Genomic DNA, 20,722 nt, shown 5'->3' with positions numbered 1-20,722 from the left:
CTACAGAATTCTCATGTACATTAAAAGTGGTTTAATCCTAATACAGAAGTAAACTGTCAGTTCACCAAATCCAAAAATGCCATAGTAACTTGTTACTTGAATCTGTCTACTGAAACAATTCATTGGTTGCATATTAAGTAATTTTTTACTTTTTTCTTGTACAGCTGTATAAATCTTATTCAAATTAATGTCTGTCAAAAGAACTACCATAAGAAGCATGTAATCACCATTAAATGGTGTTTTAATATTTCAAGAAATTGAAGGAAGGTCAGTGTAAGTACCCTGATCATTTATTGTTAGAATAAAATTTTGATAACTTTGGGAAAAAAAAAAAAAAGGATCTAACTACTAAATGCAAATTAAATAGAATACTGATTTTCCCTCCTCAAAATATTGATTTACAATAACATGGACCTAAAGTAAATTTAATTAATTAATTTGTGTTATAATTTATCCACAAATGATTTGTACAGATGCCAAGGGAAAAAAATCTTTATACTGATTACTTTCCCACGTAAAAATACAGCTAAATGACATGAGAGAAAATTCAAGAATCCTTTCCTTTTCTATGGGAATAACAAATTCTTAGATATTTAGTTTTGTGACAGAGAGGCAAAATTAGGTCATGTTGTTGTATTAGTTTTGTCTGGCGCAGCTGCTGAACACTTACAGAGCTTCATGTCTCAGAGTGTCAATAGAGATGTTCTTGCAGTGCTGGAGGCCATTTTGGATGGATCAGTGCTCACATTCTGATGGCATTCTCAAAAAGGGGATAAGAAAAAGCTGCAATTGTACTCAGCTTGGTATTGAGCAGGAGTACTCAGCCTAACACCATATTAAAATGAGGAGGTAGAGATACACACTGTACCATTGCCCTATCTGCAACTAATTTGACATTATAAGCTTTACAAAACTGTAAAGTCATTTTAAAATACTTCAGGAGCACAGACTACTCATTTACCTCAAACAAACCTGACACAAAAATCTTATCCTTTTAGGCTTTTTGATTAAAATGTTATACCAATTACAGAACACAACAATTTCAACACACAATCAACAGTATTCATACTGTGTCACCAATAGCCTGAGTTAAATTGATTTGTTTTATTTATTCATCAGACCTTCTCTCGGAAGTATGCACAGGTCTGATTACCCAAATCCTATATTGTGTTTTTCCCTTCCAAAACTTTTTGCCTGTCTCTTTCATAGATCAGACTCACACAAAACAGGGACCAGCTCATCTCTAAAAGCTTTAAAGCACTGTCAATACTGAGGTTTTGGTAATGACAGTTTTACCTGCCCTAACTCAGAGTTGTGTTATTCGTAAGGACAGGAGGTTTTAATATATATGAAGTTTTGGTAAAGCATTTCCTAACCAGGCAGAAAAGAATCAATCCCTCTTTTTGCTAGAATTTACAGCCTGGCACACCTAAGTCAATATATACCAGTACCTTTACTCTTCTGTGAAAAGAGGAACATAGAAAGATAAGGAGACAGAGACAACTTGCATGCAAGCATTTTTAAAAACACCAGGATATTCTAGAGAACTCACCAGATGAGTGCTACTTAAAAGTTGTAAAGAAAAAGACCTAAGTAATGATGACCACAACTAATGCATGCAGACTAAAAAATAAACCAGTTCATAATGGATTAAACTATGAATTAAATAGGTACCAGCATTAATATGCACTTACAGAAAACACATACTGGCAAACTAACTTTTTCTTTTTTTGAGATTACAAATTTGCTTGACATGGGTATCTGACAAATCATGGAATCATAGAATGGTTAGGGTTGGAAGGGACCTTCAAAGGCCATCTAGTCCAACGCCCCTGCAAGGAGCACGGACATCTCCAACCAGGTCAGGTTGCTCAGAGCCCTGTCCAACCTGGCCTTGAATGTTTCCAGGGATGGGGCATCCACCATCACTCTGGGCAACCCGTGCCAGTGTTGCACCACCTTCACTGTAAAAAACTTTTTCCTTATGTCTAGTCTGAATCTATCTCCCTCTGTTTTAGAACCATTACCCCTTGTTCTATCACAACAGGCCCTGCTAAAAAGTATGTCCTCACCTTTCTTACAGGCCTCCTTTATGTATTGAAAGGCCCCAGTAAGGTCTCCCCAGAGCCTTTTCTTCTCCAGGCTGAACAGCCCCAGCTCTCTCTGCTCCAGCCCTCCAATCATCTTTGTGGCCCTCCTCTGGGCCCTCTCCAACTGGTCCATGTCCTTCTTATATCGGGAGCCCTAGAGCTGGATGCAGTACTCCACGTGGAGTCTCATGAGAGCAGAGTAGAGGGGCAGAATCACCTCCCTGGACCTGCTGGCCACACTTCTTTTGATGCAGCCCAGGATGTGGTTGGCTTTCTGGGTTGCAAGTGCACATTGGCGGCTCGTACTGAGCTTCTCATCCACCAGTACACCCAAGTCCTTCTCCTCAGGGCTGCTCTCAATCCATTCTCCACCCAGCCTGTATTTGTGATTGGGATTACCACGACCCACGTGCAGGACCTTGCACTTGGCCTAAATACATTAAGAGAGGGAAGTAATGCAATTCAGTAGTCTCATCTGCTACCTAGCACAGTCCATACTACTTCAATATTGAAGTCCAGTCTTTGTTGCTGCACATATGTTTCAGAAAAAAAAAAATCCTATATCTATTTTTAAATGGTCAAATATGGAGAATTCTTACAAGCCAGGACAACTTGTGTCAGTGGTTGATTCCTGGCAAGTTAAAATCTATGTGTGGTATTTATATTTGCTGGCTTTCTGTTCCTAGATAATGAAAGCTTAAATCCCAAAATAGCTTGTAGGATCTAAGACTCCTCTGTTATCAAACTTCCAGTTCTACTAATGTCACAAGATTATACCAGCATACATAAGCCAATCATGACCTGCACTTTTGTAGGATTCTTGGGATTCTTCTCCTGAACCTTCTAATAGTTTTTTTTCAGCAGCTTTCCTGAATTTTAGGCATCAAAATGGTGTGTTATATTCCAGTTTTAGTTATGCAAATGTCAAAAGCAGAGCAAAAACATACTCTCCACTCCATGCCGTTCTCTGTTCGTACTTCCAAAGTGCATATTAGCTTTCTTGCACCTGGCATTATGATGCATTCTCATATTCAGCTGATGGGCCATGTAAACCCTTATGTTTTTCAGATTCTCTTTTTCTCGGGCTAAAATCCTTTCACTCTATACATGTATTTACTGATATGCAACCATTATGGAACATTGTTTATTGGCTTACATCTTGTTTATCAAAGCACTTTTTCCCAGATATTGGATAGATTGTGAATTAGGTGTGGGTGAGGTAGGATGAAAGTCCTGTGCTGAGATTTTTTTCACATCTTCTTTAGAAATCATGCAAGGTGTTATTTAGCAGACGTAAAAGGACATTTCTATTACATTTGCCTGAAAAGAGAGGAAATCTTTGATGCAGAGATCGTTTAGATCCATTTTCCTATCTTTTTCAGTCTGTTAATGACTTTCAAACTTCTGAAGTTCTCATGGACAAACACACCGTACATTACAAAACAATTTAAGATGGTTCTCCAGACCACTCAAGAGTTGCTTTCATTGATCACCACTGAAGTGGAGGTGAGCTGGGAGCAAGATGTCCTGTTATGCTCTTCTGCAAGGAACAAATAACACCCCTTAGCAGAGACAAGATGCCAGGCTATAAGGGTTTTTGTCTGATGAAGTGCAACAGTTTATACTGCTTAAGTATATTATTTCTATAATAGTAGTACAATATAACAAGAGTTGTCTCTCTCCTGGATTGTCTAGTAAAATTTTAGTTTGACCTCCCAGTACTCAAGTCAATACTTCAGAAATACTACTTTTGCAGTCAAATGCTGCAAAAGCTTTTGTGATGGAAAAGGTATCACAAATCTTTTTCCTCACAATTCAAAGTATCACAGATAAAAGCAGGGCAGGGACATCAGGTCACCATCCTATGCTAACAAACAGAAATACCTTAGGCTTCAGAAAGAGATAAGTCTCCTAGTATTTACTGCTACAACTATGGAATAGCTATGTAGTATGTTAGACTAAACAATTATCAGTTCATGAATCCCCTACCTCTAAATTGTAAGTTTAAGTTTGTCTTCTGCTCATTACATGTGATCTCTAACATATAGAAAAGAAGATTATACTTTGTTCTGCTGAATAGGTTTCTACTGTAGACTGATCTCCGCAACAAACATCCACCTTCTAAGACAATGGCAACCAGTGGTGCCATACGCAGTCTCCAGCCTCTCATTCCCACTACTATTACTCATTTCAGCTGTGCCAAAAAAAATCCTCACTAAACAGTAAAGCTGTTTGGAAAATTGATCTCTTTTTTTTTTTTTTTTTTTTTCCTTGCTGGATTATTTTTAACCCAGACCACTCCTTACCTCAGTGAATAATGTGACAGGACAAAGGGCAATGGTTTTAAAATAGAGGGAGGTAGATTTAGATTGGATATTAGGAAAAAATTTTTTACAGTGCAAGTTGTAGAACACTGGCACAGGTTGCCCAGAGAGGTGGTGGATGCCCCATTCCTGGAAACATTCAAGGCCAGGCTGGATGGGGCTCTGAGCAACCTGACCTGGTTGGAGATGTCCCTGCTCCCTTTGCAGGGGGGTTGGACTAGATGACCTTTGAAAGTCCCTTCCTAGCCTCACCTTTCTATGATTCTATGACAAATTAACCCACTCCAAATCCTAATAGTAAAAACATAAAAATCTCTCATATTGAACAAAAGTGGTGGGGCTGAACAGACATAAGGACAAGTTTTCACAGCGAGAGTCAAAATAAGTCAAGAAGAAGATCATAGGCTTTTTAAAAGTACTTGTTACTAACATCCTTCCAGGCAGAACCATCAGTCATTAGAGTCACACATAAAACTAGCCCACATATATTCCCAATATTTTTAACTCAGCTGTCATTCTGACATTAAAATATTTGCTGCAATAGAAGATTCCTATCAGTTTGTACTTTGCTTCACAGAGTTTGCAGTGTGTGGAAAAACATACCACATAATAAATTTTAACAGGCCCTACACACGTATAAACTATTCTGTAAAGTCCAGCACAACTATTAAAGCCCTGTACATACCAGGTACAGTAGTGAAAAAATAAAGGAGTAGCATTAAAAAGCTCACACCATTGTTTTGCTTTTGACAGTAAGCCCAGCTGAAACCCCCTCCCTTGTTTACTGGATGTAAATCAGCATGCACCTCTCTTACCTCATCATTCATTCAGATTGGGAGATATGGATCATTAAGCTGGGTACTAATTGGTTCCTAAAACTGCACTCATTCATCATTAGTTGGCAGTGAGAGGCTGATCAAGTCAGTTGTGGAATACCTCTCTGACCCTCCCATGAATTGTATATTTTCTTGCATGAATTACTTAAGAAATTCTCTAGAAATTACTTTAACAGGTTTAGTAGCCATTTTGTTAAGCATGATGACTTCTGTGGTCAGGTTAGTCACAGAGGTATCTCTGTCATATTCATACATTATCCCTTCTATACTCTGGACCTACATGTTCAGCATTATCTTTTGTATTACATAAAAAAGGGTATTTGCGTACTGTTCTTTCTAAAAAGACATCTCTGATGTACTGTTACGACAAATCATGACAGGGTCTGGCATTGCACGGAATGATGTCTCTTGACTGGGGACAAACACAGTAGTAAGGATTAGCCAGACTGTGTCTGAGGTGGGGGTTACTCTGTGAAGATTCACGTAATAGCTAAGATTCTTGTATTTCCTTCTGACCCGAGCTTCTCTCTCATGAACAATTTTAAATATTACAGCAAAATCCATTTGCAGTAACTTACCTTGTGCCTCAGATGATTTTTCATGATGAAGAGAAAATATTCTTAGTAATAATTTGATGAAGAACTACTAAAATCTATAGTATGAATAATCATATTTTGTGCCAGCTATGTTTTTATAAATAATAAGTCTATGGTATAGAAATATTTTTTTTTTTTACAGAATGTATGAGTATGAAAACGTTACAAGAGATTGGAAACTAAACACATTTGCAATGCATAAGCTGCCCGAGATTCTAGTTAAGGAAACTTCTGTAATGGAATTTTATAGAGAGTATTTTTTGCCTTCTCGTAGATCTCTGGCATTTTCGCCAGCTTGTAATAGTTTGTAAAAGTTTTAGCATAATACAAGTTAGAGACAGGAACAACATAAGAAATCACTCTCTTTATCCACAAAGCAAAATTACTTTGCTAGATGACACATCAGATGCTTATCACCTCTTAATATAGTTGTATTTTTTGTTTAGTAACTAAAATAAACCATACATTGTTTGGGTTTGTTTCCTGTGGTATAGAACTGTTCACCCTAAGAAAGAAACAGAAAAATGCTCAGGTCTCTGTGTTGAAACGTACCAAATCACTGATTTACCTGATTTTTCAGAGGGAAGAGAAATGCTGTTTTTTGTAGCATCCAGAATAACAGCCAGCCCTGCAGAGAGTGACGGGAGGATGCTGCTGCTGAGATCTATGTGAGTTAGACCTTCAGGTTCTCTTTCCAAGGCTTTCAGAATACCTCCAGCACGGTTAGCTTCAGGCTCATCCTTATTCTGAATGTTCTTCTGTGGGCTCTGAACAACATGAACAATACTCTGCTGGGCCAGGTCACAGTTCTGCAACACAAAACCCAAACCCCAGTAAATAATTGATTGTGACATACGGGACAAAATCCCTCTATTTCCAATTTGTTATTTGTTAAATGGTCTCTGAGCCATTTTGTGTAGAATTTCAGTGTGCAGTAATGGAGTTTAAAGCAAAGTGACAAGTGTAAATTACTGGAATTAGGATTACTTGCATCGGCAAACGGGTCATAACACTTACAAATTTTAACAAGGAAACGGTGGACCAGAGCCAACAGTCCGGTTTAGTGGCACAAAGGAAAAACTCCAGAGGGAGCACTACTAAATCAACTGCTAAGAATATTCAGTACTTAATGTGCGTTTGCACAGATAATGCTGATGCACACTCTTCATGTAGCAATTCAGGGTCAAATGTGACAATCACAGAGAGTTCATGACTAAGCTACTCCAACGTATCTTTGAGAACAGAAACAGGGAAGATAGTACCAATGAAGATGGATATTTATTTCTTGTCCCTAACATAATTTTCAATCTAAATCTTGGATTTAGGCTCAGTATGAGTTTCCTATTCTTTCCAAAGATGACATTCAACTGTTGACTTCAAAATTAGAGAAAGCTTCTGGAAGATCTCATAATCATTAAGCAAAAGGACTGCTACCCATTTTAGCCCAAGAGGTGTCACACACACATAAGTATTTCTTCTTTCTTAGTTCTCATCAGAGATGATTCTTTACAGATCTTGTCTCTTAGAAAAAAGTAGGCTGAATGAGGATCTTACAAAAAGTTTATCCATGATGAATCAGGATAGAATTCACATTTTGTTCAGCATTTTCCTAATACAGAACAGGAAAGCAAAATATTATCTCAGAACCAGAAATTAAAGAGATTTTAGAAGACATATCATTAATGAAGGGCTTTCAAGAGACTTGTAGTGATCCTTCCATAGCACACCTTGCAAAAAAAAAAAATTCTTTTTGGGGTGATACATTCTGGATATCCAAACCTAGTTCTCCAGTGTCATGAATGAACCACATGTAAACATCAATTTACACACACAGAAGTTTTAATTTCCCTCAAGGAAATAATTTTCTAACTCTTTATAGCATCATCAGTATGGCCATGTCTCACTGAAATGTCTAAGACATACTACTAATTACAGAAAGATAATTCAGAAGCATTTGTCTCAGTATCTACATCACATTTAAAATTTTTAGTTTATATTTGCCGTTATTACCTGCACTTTTAATGGCAAAAGATTCCTTTACAGATATTTTAGTGCTGTTTATATCCTTGTTATTATACCAGTCTCTCTCTTCTACCGCTTTTTCTCCTCTGGTTTAATTTCTGTTTAGTGGTTTTCTTTCATTCTTTTACATTACTTCTCAGTACTTCCCCCTCCACTCTTTCTTTCTTATGCAATGCAGTTCTAACAGACAAAAACCCATTTTTTTTAATTAAATTTTTCATAACACACTCTCTCTTTAGTGAAGCAGTAATCAGCCAGCAGAGATTTGTCAGAACAAGGATGCTGCAGTCTTAATATTAAAACAAAGCAGTTATTAGTTTTCAACTTTAAAACATTCTGTTGACATTAAAGGTCTCCTTTCTTTGTGCAACTTGTTGCCCATAACATTTTAACAAGATCCATTTAAACAGCTTAATAATTTCATCCATTAACACCAAATCCAAAACATGGCTGTCACTCTAAAACTTCTCTAAGAATACTGCATAACATTAAAGAATTTAATAACCTAAGAGAAATTAATAATGAAATTAATAACTTTGGTGAACGAGGAGCTCAAAAGTTATTTGTTCAGTTGCAGCTAGAATTACAAGGGGAAATAGTTATATATGTGTCTTAGTTCAGCCCTGATCGGGACCAGACTACCCAAAACCTCGGAAACCCCTAATCAACTGACAATCAGTCAAACCGTGTTCTAATGAGCATCTCTTTTGCAGTTTTGCTTGCTTAAGCAGCACCTGGCCTTCCTTTTATTTTTTCACATATTAAATTGATCTTTAAAAAGTATAGGTTCCTTTCCAATTCTTTTTGCAGGCTGGAGGGTACGTGGTTAGCTTTGAAACACAGGAAAGGCTGACAAAATAGTTCTAGTTAATCTACTGTTCTTTCTCCAGTAATATCAAGAACCACATACTACAAAAAAAAAAAAAAAAAAAAGAAGATGTAACATTTGCACTTGGGGCAATTATAGATCCATATGGCCATAGCAATAGTATATTCCTGCATTAACTTAATAAAAGTTTTTATTTTAAAAGTGTAGGTAAACATGTATCTTAGCTTTCTTATATCTCTTTATCAAAAACAAGAACAAAATTTGGAACACTGAAAATCACCACTGATTATGATAACATGGGTCATAGACACAGGAAAGTTTAACTAGCAGACCCCAGGATAAGTTTTCAAACATAGAAGCTGAGAAAAGCAAACAACATCCTTTGTAATTCTCAATTTTTGCAAGAACAGCGAGAAGATAGTACAAGAGGGAAGAGAAGGAGAAAAAAAAGAAAAAAAAAAAAAAAAGAGGTTTATGATCATATCTTACTTGTGAAGAGACCTAGATGAGAATATCAGCAAGCAGAAGGGGACAAAACAAGGCCCTCAAGGGAAGAGCCCAGGGGAACGGTGCTCGATCTGGGGCTGAGGCAGCCGTCTCGGCTGAAGTGCATGTACACCAATGCACGCAGCATGAGTAACAAACAGGAGGAGCTGGAAGCGATTGTGCGGCAGGATAACTATGACCTGGTTGCCATTACTGAAACGTGGTGGGACCACTCCCACGACTGGAGTGCTGTGATGGAAGGCTACAAGCTCTTCAGAAGGGATAGACGAGGAAGGAAGGGTGGTGGTGTGGCCCTTTATATTAAAGACTGTTTTGACGTTGAAGAGCTTGGGGTTGGGAATGATACAGTTGAGTGTCTATGGATAAGGATAAGAGGAAAGGCCTGTAGGAGTGACATCGTGGTGGGGGTCTGTTATAGACCACCTAATCAGGATGAAGAGAAGGACGAGGCGTTCTATGGGCAGCTTGAGCGAGTCGCGCAATCGCCAGCACTCGTTCTTGTGGGAGACTTCAACTTCCCTGATATATGCTGGGAATATCATACAGCGCACAGGAAACAGTCCAAAAGGTTCCTAGAGGGTGTGGAAGATAGTTTCCTTATGCAGCTGGTACGAGAGCCTACCAGGGGTGGTGCCCTGATTGACCTACTCTTTACTAACAGAGAAGGTCTGGTGGGAGACGTGAAGGTTGGGCACTGTCTTGGGCAGAGCGACCATGAAATTGTAGAATTCTCTATTCTTGGAGATGTCAGAAGGATCACTAGCAGAACGGCTATCCTGAACTTCAAGAGGGCGGACTTTGACTTGTTCAGGACGCTTGTTGCGAGGGTCCCTTGGGAGTCGCTCCTTAAGGGTAAAGGGGTCCAGGAAGCCTGGACGCTCCTCAAGATGGAGATCTTAAAGGCACAAGAACAGGCTGTTCCTGAATGCTGTAAGGCGAGCTGTAGGGGAAGAAGACCGGTGTGGATGAACCGGGAACTATTGTTGAGGCTCCGGAAGAAAAAGAGAGTCTATGTCCTCTGGAAGAAGGGACAGGCTACTTGGGGAGATTACAAAGAAGTTTCTAAGGTATGCAGGGAGGAAGTTAGGAAGGCAAAAGCTCAGCATGAACTCAGATTGGCCACTGCAGTAAAAGAGAACAAGAAATCCTTTTACAAATATATCAGTGGTAAGAGAAGAAATAAGGAGCATTTACACCCTTTACTTGATGCAGCGGGGAATGTGATCACTGAGGATAAGGAGAAGGTTGAGGTCCTCAACGCCTTCTTTACTTCTGCCTTTAATAGGCAGATCAGTTATCCTCAGGGCACTTTATGCCCTAATCTGGAATTCTGGGATGCCAGGCCGAGTACACCCCCTGTGGTACAGGTGGAGACAGTTAGAGAGCTCCTTCTCCATCTGGACTGCCACAAGTCCATGGGACCGGACGGGCTCCATCCTAGGGTGCTAAGGGAGTTGGTGGGGGTGATTGCCGAGCCGCTCTCGGCCATCTACCAGCGGTCCTGGTTATCTGGGGAGGTCCCGGAGGACTGGAGGCTTGCCGATGTGACTCCCATCTACAAGAAGGGCCGTAAGGAGGATCCGGGGAACTACAGGCCTGTCAGCCTGACCTCAGTACCTGGGAAAGTTATGGAGCAAATCATCTTGGGTGAGATCACTCGGCATATGAGTGGCATCCAGGGGATCAGGCCCAGCCAGCACGGGTTCACGAAAGGCAGGTCGTGCTTGACCAACCTCATTTCCTTTTATGACTGGGTGACCAGACTGGTGGATGAAGGAAAGGCTGTTGATGTGGTCTACCTGGACTTCAGCAAGGCCTTTGACACGGTCTCTCACAGTATTCTCCTAGGGAAACTGGCTGCCTGTGGACTGGGTAGGTATACCCTTCTTTGGATAAAGAATTGGCTAGGGGGCCGTGCCCAGCGGGTGGTGGTTAATGGAGTCAAGTCCAGCTGGCAGCCTGTTACAAGTGGTGTCCCCCAGGGGTCGGTACTTGGGCCCATCTTGTTCAATATCTTTATTGATGACCTAGACGAGGGGATTGAGTGTACCCTCAGTAAGTTTGCAGATGACACCAAGTTGGGTGGCGGTGTTGATCTGCCTGAGGGTAGGGAGGCCCTTCAGAGGGATCTGGATAGGCTGGATCGCTGGGCTGAGCTGAATGGCATGAGGTTCAACAAGGCCAAGTGTCGGGTCCTGCACTTTGGCCACAATAACCCCATGCAGCGCTATAGGCTCGGAGCTGAGTGGCTGGAGGACTGTGAAGAGGAAAGGGACCTGGGGGTGTTGGTTGATGCTCAGCTGAACATGAGCCGACAGTGTGCCCAGGTGGCCAAGAGGGCCAACGGCATCCTGGCCTGCATTAGAAATAGTGTGGCCAGCAGGAGCAGGGAGGTAATCATCCCCCTGTATTCGGCGCTGGTGAGGCCGCACCTTGAGTATTGTGTTCAGTTTTGGGCCCCTCACTACAAGAAAGACACTGAAGCCCTGGAACGTGTCCAGAGAAGGGCAACAAAGCTGGTGAGGGGTCTGGAGCACAAGTCTTATGAGGAGCGGCTGAGAGAGTTGGGATTGTTTAGTCTGGAGAAGAGGAGGCTCAGGGGAGACCTCATTGCACTCTATAGCTTCCTGAAGGCAGGTTGTGATGAGCAGGGGTTTGGCCTCTTCTTCCAGGCAACAAGCAGGACCCGAGGAAATGGCCACAAGTTGTACCAGAGGAGGTTTAGATTGGACTTGAGGAAAAACTTTTTCTCTCAAAGAGTGGTAAGGCACTGGAACGGCCTGCCCAGGGAGGTGGTGGAGTCGCCATCCCTGGCAGTGTTCAAGAGGCGGCTTGATGAGAAGCTACAGGATATGGTTTAGTAGCTGTGGCAGCAATGGTAGTGGGAAGACGGTTGGACTAGATGATCTTATAGGTCCCATCCAACCATATGATTCTATGATTCTAAGTTCCCAGAATTAGGGTGATTAATGCTTTACAGCAGACTGCATTTCATAGACAGCAGCTGGGCTAGGTCTGCAGCTTTATTCTCTGAGAAAAGAGGTAGAATTCAAACTATTTCTGCAAATGTTTACATTTTGCCGTAGGTTACTATTGTAACCCAAATCTAAGATACAATTATTTATGTCAATGTCACTTTCATTTTCTTCGTGTATTTGTTTTACACCTCAGGAAACATTTCTTTTGAGAGTATCTATTATTAATGATTCCAGAGATATTGTCTTGTCTTATCTGTTGATCCAAATTAATGTCTGTGATCCATATTCCAAAGGGAAATACTGCAAGTGTATATATTGTAGATTATGAAGTATCTCCCCACACTAGAGAAAAGGGAGTTGAGAAGATTCAGAAGAAATGAAACCCAGTATTAAGGACGGGTTCTTGACAGAGAATGGGTTTTGGCCAACTTGGAAAAATGAATTCATAGCAGATGAAATTAAAACTGTCTTCACTCAGACCTTTTGCTTTCATATTTTTTTTTTCTGAATTCTCAAGTTGAATTTCACAAGGTTGAACCAACACATCCTGAGTAAATAACACAACATCCTTTGGTGCTGCCAGCTGTGGCCTAACTAGAAGGTCACTTTGGGAGACTGAGCGAAATTATGAAGAGGGAAAATACGGCTGCGTTTCAATAACTCTGAAATCCTCTTGTTCTGACAGATTTCTGCTTGATATCTTCTTGACAACATATTTTGATAGTAACATCAGTACTAAAATAAATGTTCTCCATCTAACAAATAGATAGCCCACTAGAGAAGTCATATTATATTTTCTGAAGTGCAATACACTTTATTTTGAAATGTTTTATTTGAAGAAACAGGCAGAGAATAGTTTGAAGTCAAAGCTTTGGATTTGAATGTAGAAAAGCTAATTTCTTGTGATGTTTTGTCTTGAAAAGGAATTTGAAATATTTCTATTTTGTTTAACCACAAGTTGGGTTTTTTCAGGTGTTTGGGGTTTTTTTTTTATTGCCCACCAAACTCAAAAAACAGTTGTTCACACTCCACTACCTTAGATCTAGTTCAAACTTTTCCTGTTATCTGGAGAGTCACTTCTTTGTCCATTAATCCCTGGGGCCTATAGAGTGGAAACAGTAAGTTTGCCTAATTGCTGCCTATTTAGATAATCAGATAATACACTGCCTGATGCCACTGCGTAAGAGAAACACACAAGGTAAAGGCTCAAGAATAGGTTGTTTTATACTTCTAGGAATGATTAAAAAGAATCAAAGTGTTGGCTTTGCAGTTAGGCTTTTTCTTAACTGTGCTGCATTTCAGTATCAGATGGGAAAATAAAGGAAACATTTTTGTCTCATTAATCTGCGGAGGGAATGAAATTATAAAAAAGCTCTCCAGTGTACCTATAGCACAATATATCTGTTCAAACAATAGGATCCATGTAAAAGTACAGATGACACTTCAACTTCATTGGGAAAAAAAAAAAAAAATCTTTTCTCATGGGTAGTGTAAAGAGACATTAAAGGTGACCTTCTAAAGAGAAAAAAAAAAGCAAGCATATGAAGTTCCCAGATGAGAGAAAAATAATCCCACCAAACCTCATTCTACTCTTGCTCTAACCCTCTCACAACCCAAGGACAGAGACCAAGTCACAAAAGTGGCAGACATAGAAAGGAAATCAATTGGAAGAACAACACTATTTTCATTCCCTGATCACAGTCTAATGACTCAAAAAAGCAAACACAAGAAAGCAACAACAAAAAAAAACACCCCCTTTTTACATAGAGACCAAAAGCTGAAAAATTAATGAACTTGAAAGTAGAGATTACCTAAAATAAAAAATACAGATATTGTATTAACGTTCTGTTGAGCCACAATGGTCTAAGAAATGGGAAGCAAGATTTGCAAGAAGATGTAACATCTTTTATTTAACCAGCTGATACAGAAAGAAAAATAAAATAAGCTTTTGGGCTCAGAGAATTTTCTGCAGGTCATGGAAAAGGAAAATCTGAATGGAAAATTAACCACTGTTAAAATAATGAAGCAAATCAGCACCTTGATCTGATAATGCCGTCCATTTGTGTGAATTCTGTCTGCTGCGTGGCGGTGAACTAAATATTGCTCCACATGGGGTCAGGGAAAAAAGGCAGTGCCCCACTGGGCCTAAATTACACAGACCACTCAGCAGGTAAATTCCAGCAATCAGGAACTACTTGCTACTTTATGATGCTGTGGAATACATCTATATTTGACTTCAGTTCACCTTTTTAACATTTCCAGGGTTATACATTACTGTACTTGTTTAGTATTCAGAATATTGTGGGTGCTAAGAAATGCCTAGAAGGAAAAACAGATGTATTATTGAAAAGACAGATTATTGCAGCAAATGAAGGAAGGAGTGCACAGGAGTTTTCAATTCAGCACGTAACAGTGAAGCTGAGAGTAACCAAATGCAAATGAGTGACATAGAATCACTACATTTTTAACACAACCAGCGGCAAACACCAGTGGATGGGAGGCAGGCCGCCGACACATTAAGATGCTGAAATATAATACATTGCCTTGTTTTAATAAGAAATGGAACAATGTAACTTCAATATACCTTTAAAATAAAGACAGGACATTCTTAATGTGATATTATGGTTAAAACTTCTTTCTGTAGCGATAGTTAATGAAGATGGATACAGTAAACAGCAAAATAAAGGTATTGTTTCCCAGATAAGCCACATTCATTGTGGCTTCATTGTGGCATGGTGGGTTTTTTTTGTTGTTTGTTTGTTTGTTTGTTTGTTTTTTAATCTTCCTCTCCCCATCCTCCCTTAAATTTTTATCTGTGTTTTTGTAACCTTTTTGTTTTGTCTCATTAGCAAGCCCAGGGCCAACTGATGAGTGCCAAGTCTTTAACTATTTACTTAGGTAAGATTAACTTTGGAACAAATCCAGAACAATGTCTGAGAGTTTTGTTAATTATAGACTGTTTGTAAGGAGATGAAGTGTGGCACTTAGACAGGAGCAACTGGAGAGATATTTGACCTGTCATTTTCATTACCACGTGCAACCATTAGAGGTGGAGAGATCTTATACTACCTCATTGGGCATTATAAAGATCATAGCTTTGAATGGAAGATAACCTGAAAACTTCACAGTGAACGTTCCTTTTAAACACAGGTATACTTGGCTGCATCATCTCTTCACTCAGAGAAGTGAGACTCCTCCAGCTCTCACTCCAGTTTTCAGTTGCAAGTCCACTTTTGTGGGGCTTTGCACCCCAATTACCAATATAAGAAATTGATCACAGGATTTTTGTGATACTATTGACTGCAATGATCCCAGAAAACCACCAGTCCAAAGCACACCTATTCCTCCAAGACATTTTCCATTCATTGCTCTCCTGGGGAACAGGAAGGAAAGGCAAGTTATTAAAAATCAGCAGCTCCACTGCAACCCCGTTTTAGTGGCAGGGTATCTCTGCCAATGACTCCTGGGCTGTGGCATCTAAGATGGGGAGAAGCACACAGAATGTTAGATTGGCCTCATAGAGGACATGGAAATGCAATGATTGCTCATTGCTACTCATTTATTTTTCATGTTATACAAATAAAACACACTAGAAACTGCCAAGATCCTCAGCATTTCTCCTTTTGAAAAGATAATCACAGTCCATTATATCCATATAAAGGACAAAAAATTTGGAATTACAACGTATCTGCAGAATTGTCCTAAAGGTTAGAAACTTCAGAGCCTTACAGGTAAGGAAAGAACACAGAACATATTTTTTTAATGTCTTTTCAATCTGGAAAATTACAAAGTCATTATTAGGCCAAAATTATTTTAAGAGGAATCTGACATTATCATTATCTCTCTCTCTTTCTTTCTTACTTTTTTTTTTTTTTAAGTACCGGTGGTCTTTGCAGATATCTTACTAAAATCTCACCTTCATTGAGATATAAGGTAATAAGCTGTTTCTTCCCAAGAGTTTTACAATCCTACACTGAATACAATACATTTTGGAGTAATTTTAGGGACTGATAAAGTGACTGATGCTGATGAAGTGTAATGTCTGCAAATTTTTGCTAATTTGACACTCTAAAGACTCTCTGAAGCCTTCATCCCAAAACACAAAATTACAAAAAATATTTTCATATAAAAAGTCATAATCTGATGTTACTGTACAGTGAGTACGATATAGGGTTTGTCTCTAACTGTTTCAGAATGGTAGAGCAAAAGGCAAAACAATTATTTTTACAGAGCCAAATGAAGTTTACTGGAATCCAGGAAAGTAACAAATTGGGGCCACTCTGTAACCTCCCCCAGAGAAACATTCAGGTTCTGAGAAGTTGTCATGGTCCTGTTTGTGTTTGCAAACTGATAATTCAGGATTAGAGCAAACACCAAGGATAGGAGTAATATTGGTACATATTGCTACATATTTTCTCTTCCTGTCAGACTGAGCTTTCTGAAAACCTCTGTAAAGACTATCCCAGATGCAAAGCTAGGTGAGAGGAAGAAACTCCATCTACACTTCGTAAGGAAAGATAATACCCCTCCTAATACCTAAAGGGGGCCTACAAGAAAGATGGGGAAAAACTCTTCAGTAGAGCCTGTTGTAGTAAGACAAGAGGTAATGGTTATAAAGAGAGCGAGGTAGATTCAGATTAGATATTAGGAAAAAGTATTTTACAATGAGGGTGGTAGAACACTGGAACAGGTTGCCCAAAGAGGTGGTGGATGGCCCATCCCTGGAAACATTCAGGGCCGGGTTGGACGGGGCTCTGAGCAACCTGACCTAGTCAGGGACATCCCTGCTCCTTGCAGGGGAGTTGGACTAGATGGCCTTTGAAGGTGCCTTCCAACCCCAACGATTCTATGATCTATAATCCTAAGAGTCCTGAGACATTTACTTAAACCCATAAATCTTACTGTTTCTTTGAATTTCCATGTGGACCATGATATACCCACTATGAGAACTGCTTGCTACTTAGCTTCTATGAGGTACTTTTTAATGTAATGCCATACAAAAAGGGTTAATACATACACAGTCAAATTCAGATTCCATTATTCTTTAGTAAAGAGAACAACGGAAGTTGGACAACAGGAAATAGGTAGATATTGAGTGATTTACTACAGCTCCTCTACCTAATCATCCCTCCATGTAGTGGGAAGCCTTGACTAGCCTTTACAAAAATAAAATCCTCTGATTTACAGCATAACACGCTAGGTCATATATTACAAAGTTTCTGTTCTGAATGATACTCTTTAAAGAAGAGTACAAGGCTTACAGTTTTATATTGACTAGACCCTTAATGAATTAATAATTTGCTGGTAATTTAAATGTATTCAACGAATAGTATTTAAACTTTCTCGCACTAAATTTAAACTAAGTCAGAATTCCCCCTCTTCCTTCACTTACAAATCACTTTATGCCTTATTTCCTTCTTTTTTCACATTACAGGACAAAAAACTTTAATGTTAATTTCTAGCTCAGTGGAGAGAACACAGACATAATTAGGAACTTTGCAAGGTTATTATTTTTTGTACACAATTGAGGTCCTTAGCAATGCTATGTACATATTTCCAGATGGCATTACTAATACCACCACATTATTAATATAATAACTTTTCTTGAATGTAGAGCTTCTAGAACAAATTCCCAAAAGACAAATTAATACTTCAACTAAATAAAAATGTTTTATAGGCAGCATATGAGACAGTTTGCAAAATTAAAATACCTGCTTAGATTATTGTTATTCCCTTTAAAACTCTGCATAATGGTCTGCAAAAGACATAGAAGGTAGCCAGATGCCAGATTTTTTTATATTATGTTTACAAAGCTATTAGTATCTCAACATTGACATGAAGAACATATCATGTTGATACAAAACAAAGAGAAATACAGTCAAATGAACACTAAATTCACATGAAACTTCTCCTCAGTAAATGAGTATTTTTCCTTCTTGTACTTGCACATACTGTACACTAAGAACAACCTATAAAATTGCAATTTATTACAATATCTGTATAGAAAGTAATAGATCAGTGAAAAGTTTATAGTACCAAATAAAAAAAAAATAAATACATTTACGATTTTGTGACTATTTCGCTTGCCTCCTAAATGCAGCTGAGTGCACCTCATTATTATCCCATCTTCCTTCCACACTGAACTACACTCTCTAAACATGCTATCTACAGCTGTTAACATAAAATAAGAAAGCTTCTTATTTACCAGGAATGGATTAGATTTTCAATTGCTCTAATTTCTTATCAAGCCATGCCAAAATTGAACAAGTAACAAGTGTATATAGATAGGTAGCCGCTGCCAATCTGGTCACACTTCTCTATCTTCACTTAACATGTGCATTAAAAATTAGTGAGCATGTGAGGAATAAATAGGCATAAAAGTGACCTCACATTGACATCTAATAGGTGTCGAGACACAAATGAGACTTTATGTTGTCTGTGAAAAAGTGGGGAGTCACTTACTTCGCAGAACTCTGAAAACATTCTAAAGACTTCAGTGGTCGCTCCTGCTCATGGGGAGACCACAGTGGCAGCTGTAGGGTTGCAGAAAGGAATTTGGGAAACTCCCTTCTGCAAAGAGTTCTGAAAGAATTCCTATGTATAGTTAATACTCCACTGTGGAAAGCAAATTTTCATATGAATTTATTGCCTAGTGCATCAAAAGTTTAATAGCTATAAATATTTATTTCAATTACTTCAAGTAGTAATTCATAGATGTCTCTTTCATGCTTTATAGCCAGTGTCTGGTATACATCCGCACCAAAGAACGCTTTGGTCTTCTACTTATCCCAGCGCATGCACCTATATATCAGTTTGAGCAGTTGCTGAGAACAGCCGTAAATAAAGCTTAGTGGCCATCCTGTGTGGGCTTCCTTGGTAAGTTGTTAACCCACTACTATGAACATGGACAAGAAACCAATATTTTCCAGAGCCTTCCCTGTATTACTTGAAGGCTTGCAGCCACTATGCCAGGTGAAAATGACCTTAGATTTGATTTTTGGGATATGTCTATGAAAAATATCACAGTAGGATAAACAAACCTACTGGGCATTGCTGGAAAATCTATGCAGTGCAATACTGTGCAGCAGAGCTACGTGTCTAACAGGATTTTACTTTGAGGTAGAAGAGGCTGGGAGCGTTTGCTAGAGTTATAGTTAGGTATGTTATAAAATAGCTTACAGATGCTTCACAATCCCTAATTTTAAGTTATATGTCATGTCAGAAAATAGTCATATAAGTTAATCCCTACGCCCAGTACATGTGGCCATAGTTTGTCACCTCTTTCCTTCCCACCCCATATGCAATCACATTTTAAAGACGACGACATACTAACTCAAACAAGGGGAATGCTAAGAAGATACAATACAAAATTAAAATTTGCTACTAAAATGAAAAGATTCTTTTACTTTTAAGTAATCTGTATTACTTTTCAAAAAATGTCTAACATAAAAGACATGACAGAAATGTGAATCCAGACTCATTCTGCTAAATAACAAACCTGTATATTAAATTTACCACTGCAAAAGGAAAGTGAGAAAACCTTGTTGAGTCACAGATGAAAGAAGTTTTTGAACATCAAAACAAGAGAATAATGACCCGTTAAGATAAAGGAAACCTGCATTAAGAGTGTGCTTTTATCCTTACCTGGAAAAAATCTTCAATTTCCCTCTGAGGCCATCCAATTTTAAGATAGAAATCTTCAGTGATATAGCATCAAGCTATGATAGGGAAGTTGAGTTTTCAGATTTAGTAAGGACAGCATAGATTATTAAAACAACAAGTTCTGGAAAATTAGTTGGAAGACTTTTGTATCATGGCCTTCTTTCTTCTGCATACATTCAGTTTGCAACATAGCACATGCTTTTTATAGATGTGTCACAGATAAGTTATAACTCTGAACATCTAAAAAAATCTAGATCATTCTGATCTTTTCATGTGGATGAGAAATTGTGCAGCTTCGATTCAGATTGTGAAAACACATGCAGGAAGAACGGGACTCTATGAGTGTTCATGGGGAAGGGACATGTTCTGTGAAATTCAGTAGTGCTAAGGCTTCAAAAATGTTAAGTTTTCCTGAGATGGAGGTTTCTTCAGGTCTGTCAGGCTACGTCTGCATTACCAATCAGCGACGCAAGCAACCTAACTTGTATTACCAAGTAATACAGAGCAAAAGAAGCAGCTCTCCACAGCAAAACAGCTGGTACTGAGGACCTGACACCCACACTAAAGTTTGGGGGCTGAGGTTTTTGGGGTGGTTAGGGTTTTTTGAATTAGACTACCTCTAGTCTCGCATTAATGATTGCACACTTTTTTTTTTTTTTTTGCAACTAGGTTGTAGTAGGTGACGTCCTGGAATCCATCTCCCTGTTAAGTTTCATTCAAAAAGCATCTAGTCCATTCGTACTAAGGGTGCTCCATGACGCGAACCAAAACACAGTACGTGGGGATGATCAGGAGACCCACTTCAAAAGCACACTCCTGATTCAAACTCAGACACTAGCGCAGACACACTGCAATTGTTTAGGCTCCCATGAAAGGCA

At 38.9% G+C, this 20,722-nt stretch overlaps 1 protein-coding gene across 1 annotated transcript in view; it reads right to left on the bottom strand.

Annotated features, from left to right (window-relative positions):
• The window catches only part of PRKN (parkin RBR E3 ubiquitin protein ligase), a 766,947-nt gene that overhangs the window by 510,489 nt on the left and 235,736 nt on the right, over nucleotides 1–20,722 (bottom strand). Inside the window, exon 3 of the mRNA XM_086743743.1 lies at nucleotides 6,415–6,655. Coding sequence (XP_086599869.1) covers nucleotides 6,415–6,655 — 241 coding nt within the window. The remainder of the gene's footprint in view (nucleotides 1–6,414; nucleotides 6,656–20,722) is intronic.

Source organism: Chlamydotis macqueenii, chromosome 3, assembly GCF_036417535.1.
Source record: "Chlamydotis macqueenii isolate bChlMac1 chromosome 3, bChlMac1.mat, whole genome shotgun sequence".
Lineage (NCBI taxonomy): Eukaryota > Metazoa > Chordata > Aves > Otidiformes > Otididae > Chlamydotis > Chlamydotis macqueenii.
Note: the sequence above shows the minus strand (reverse complement) of the source record. Positions and strands in the feature narration are given on the sequence as shown.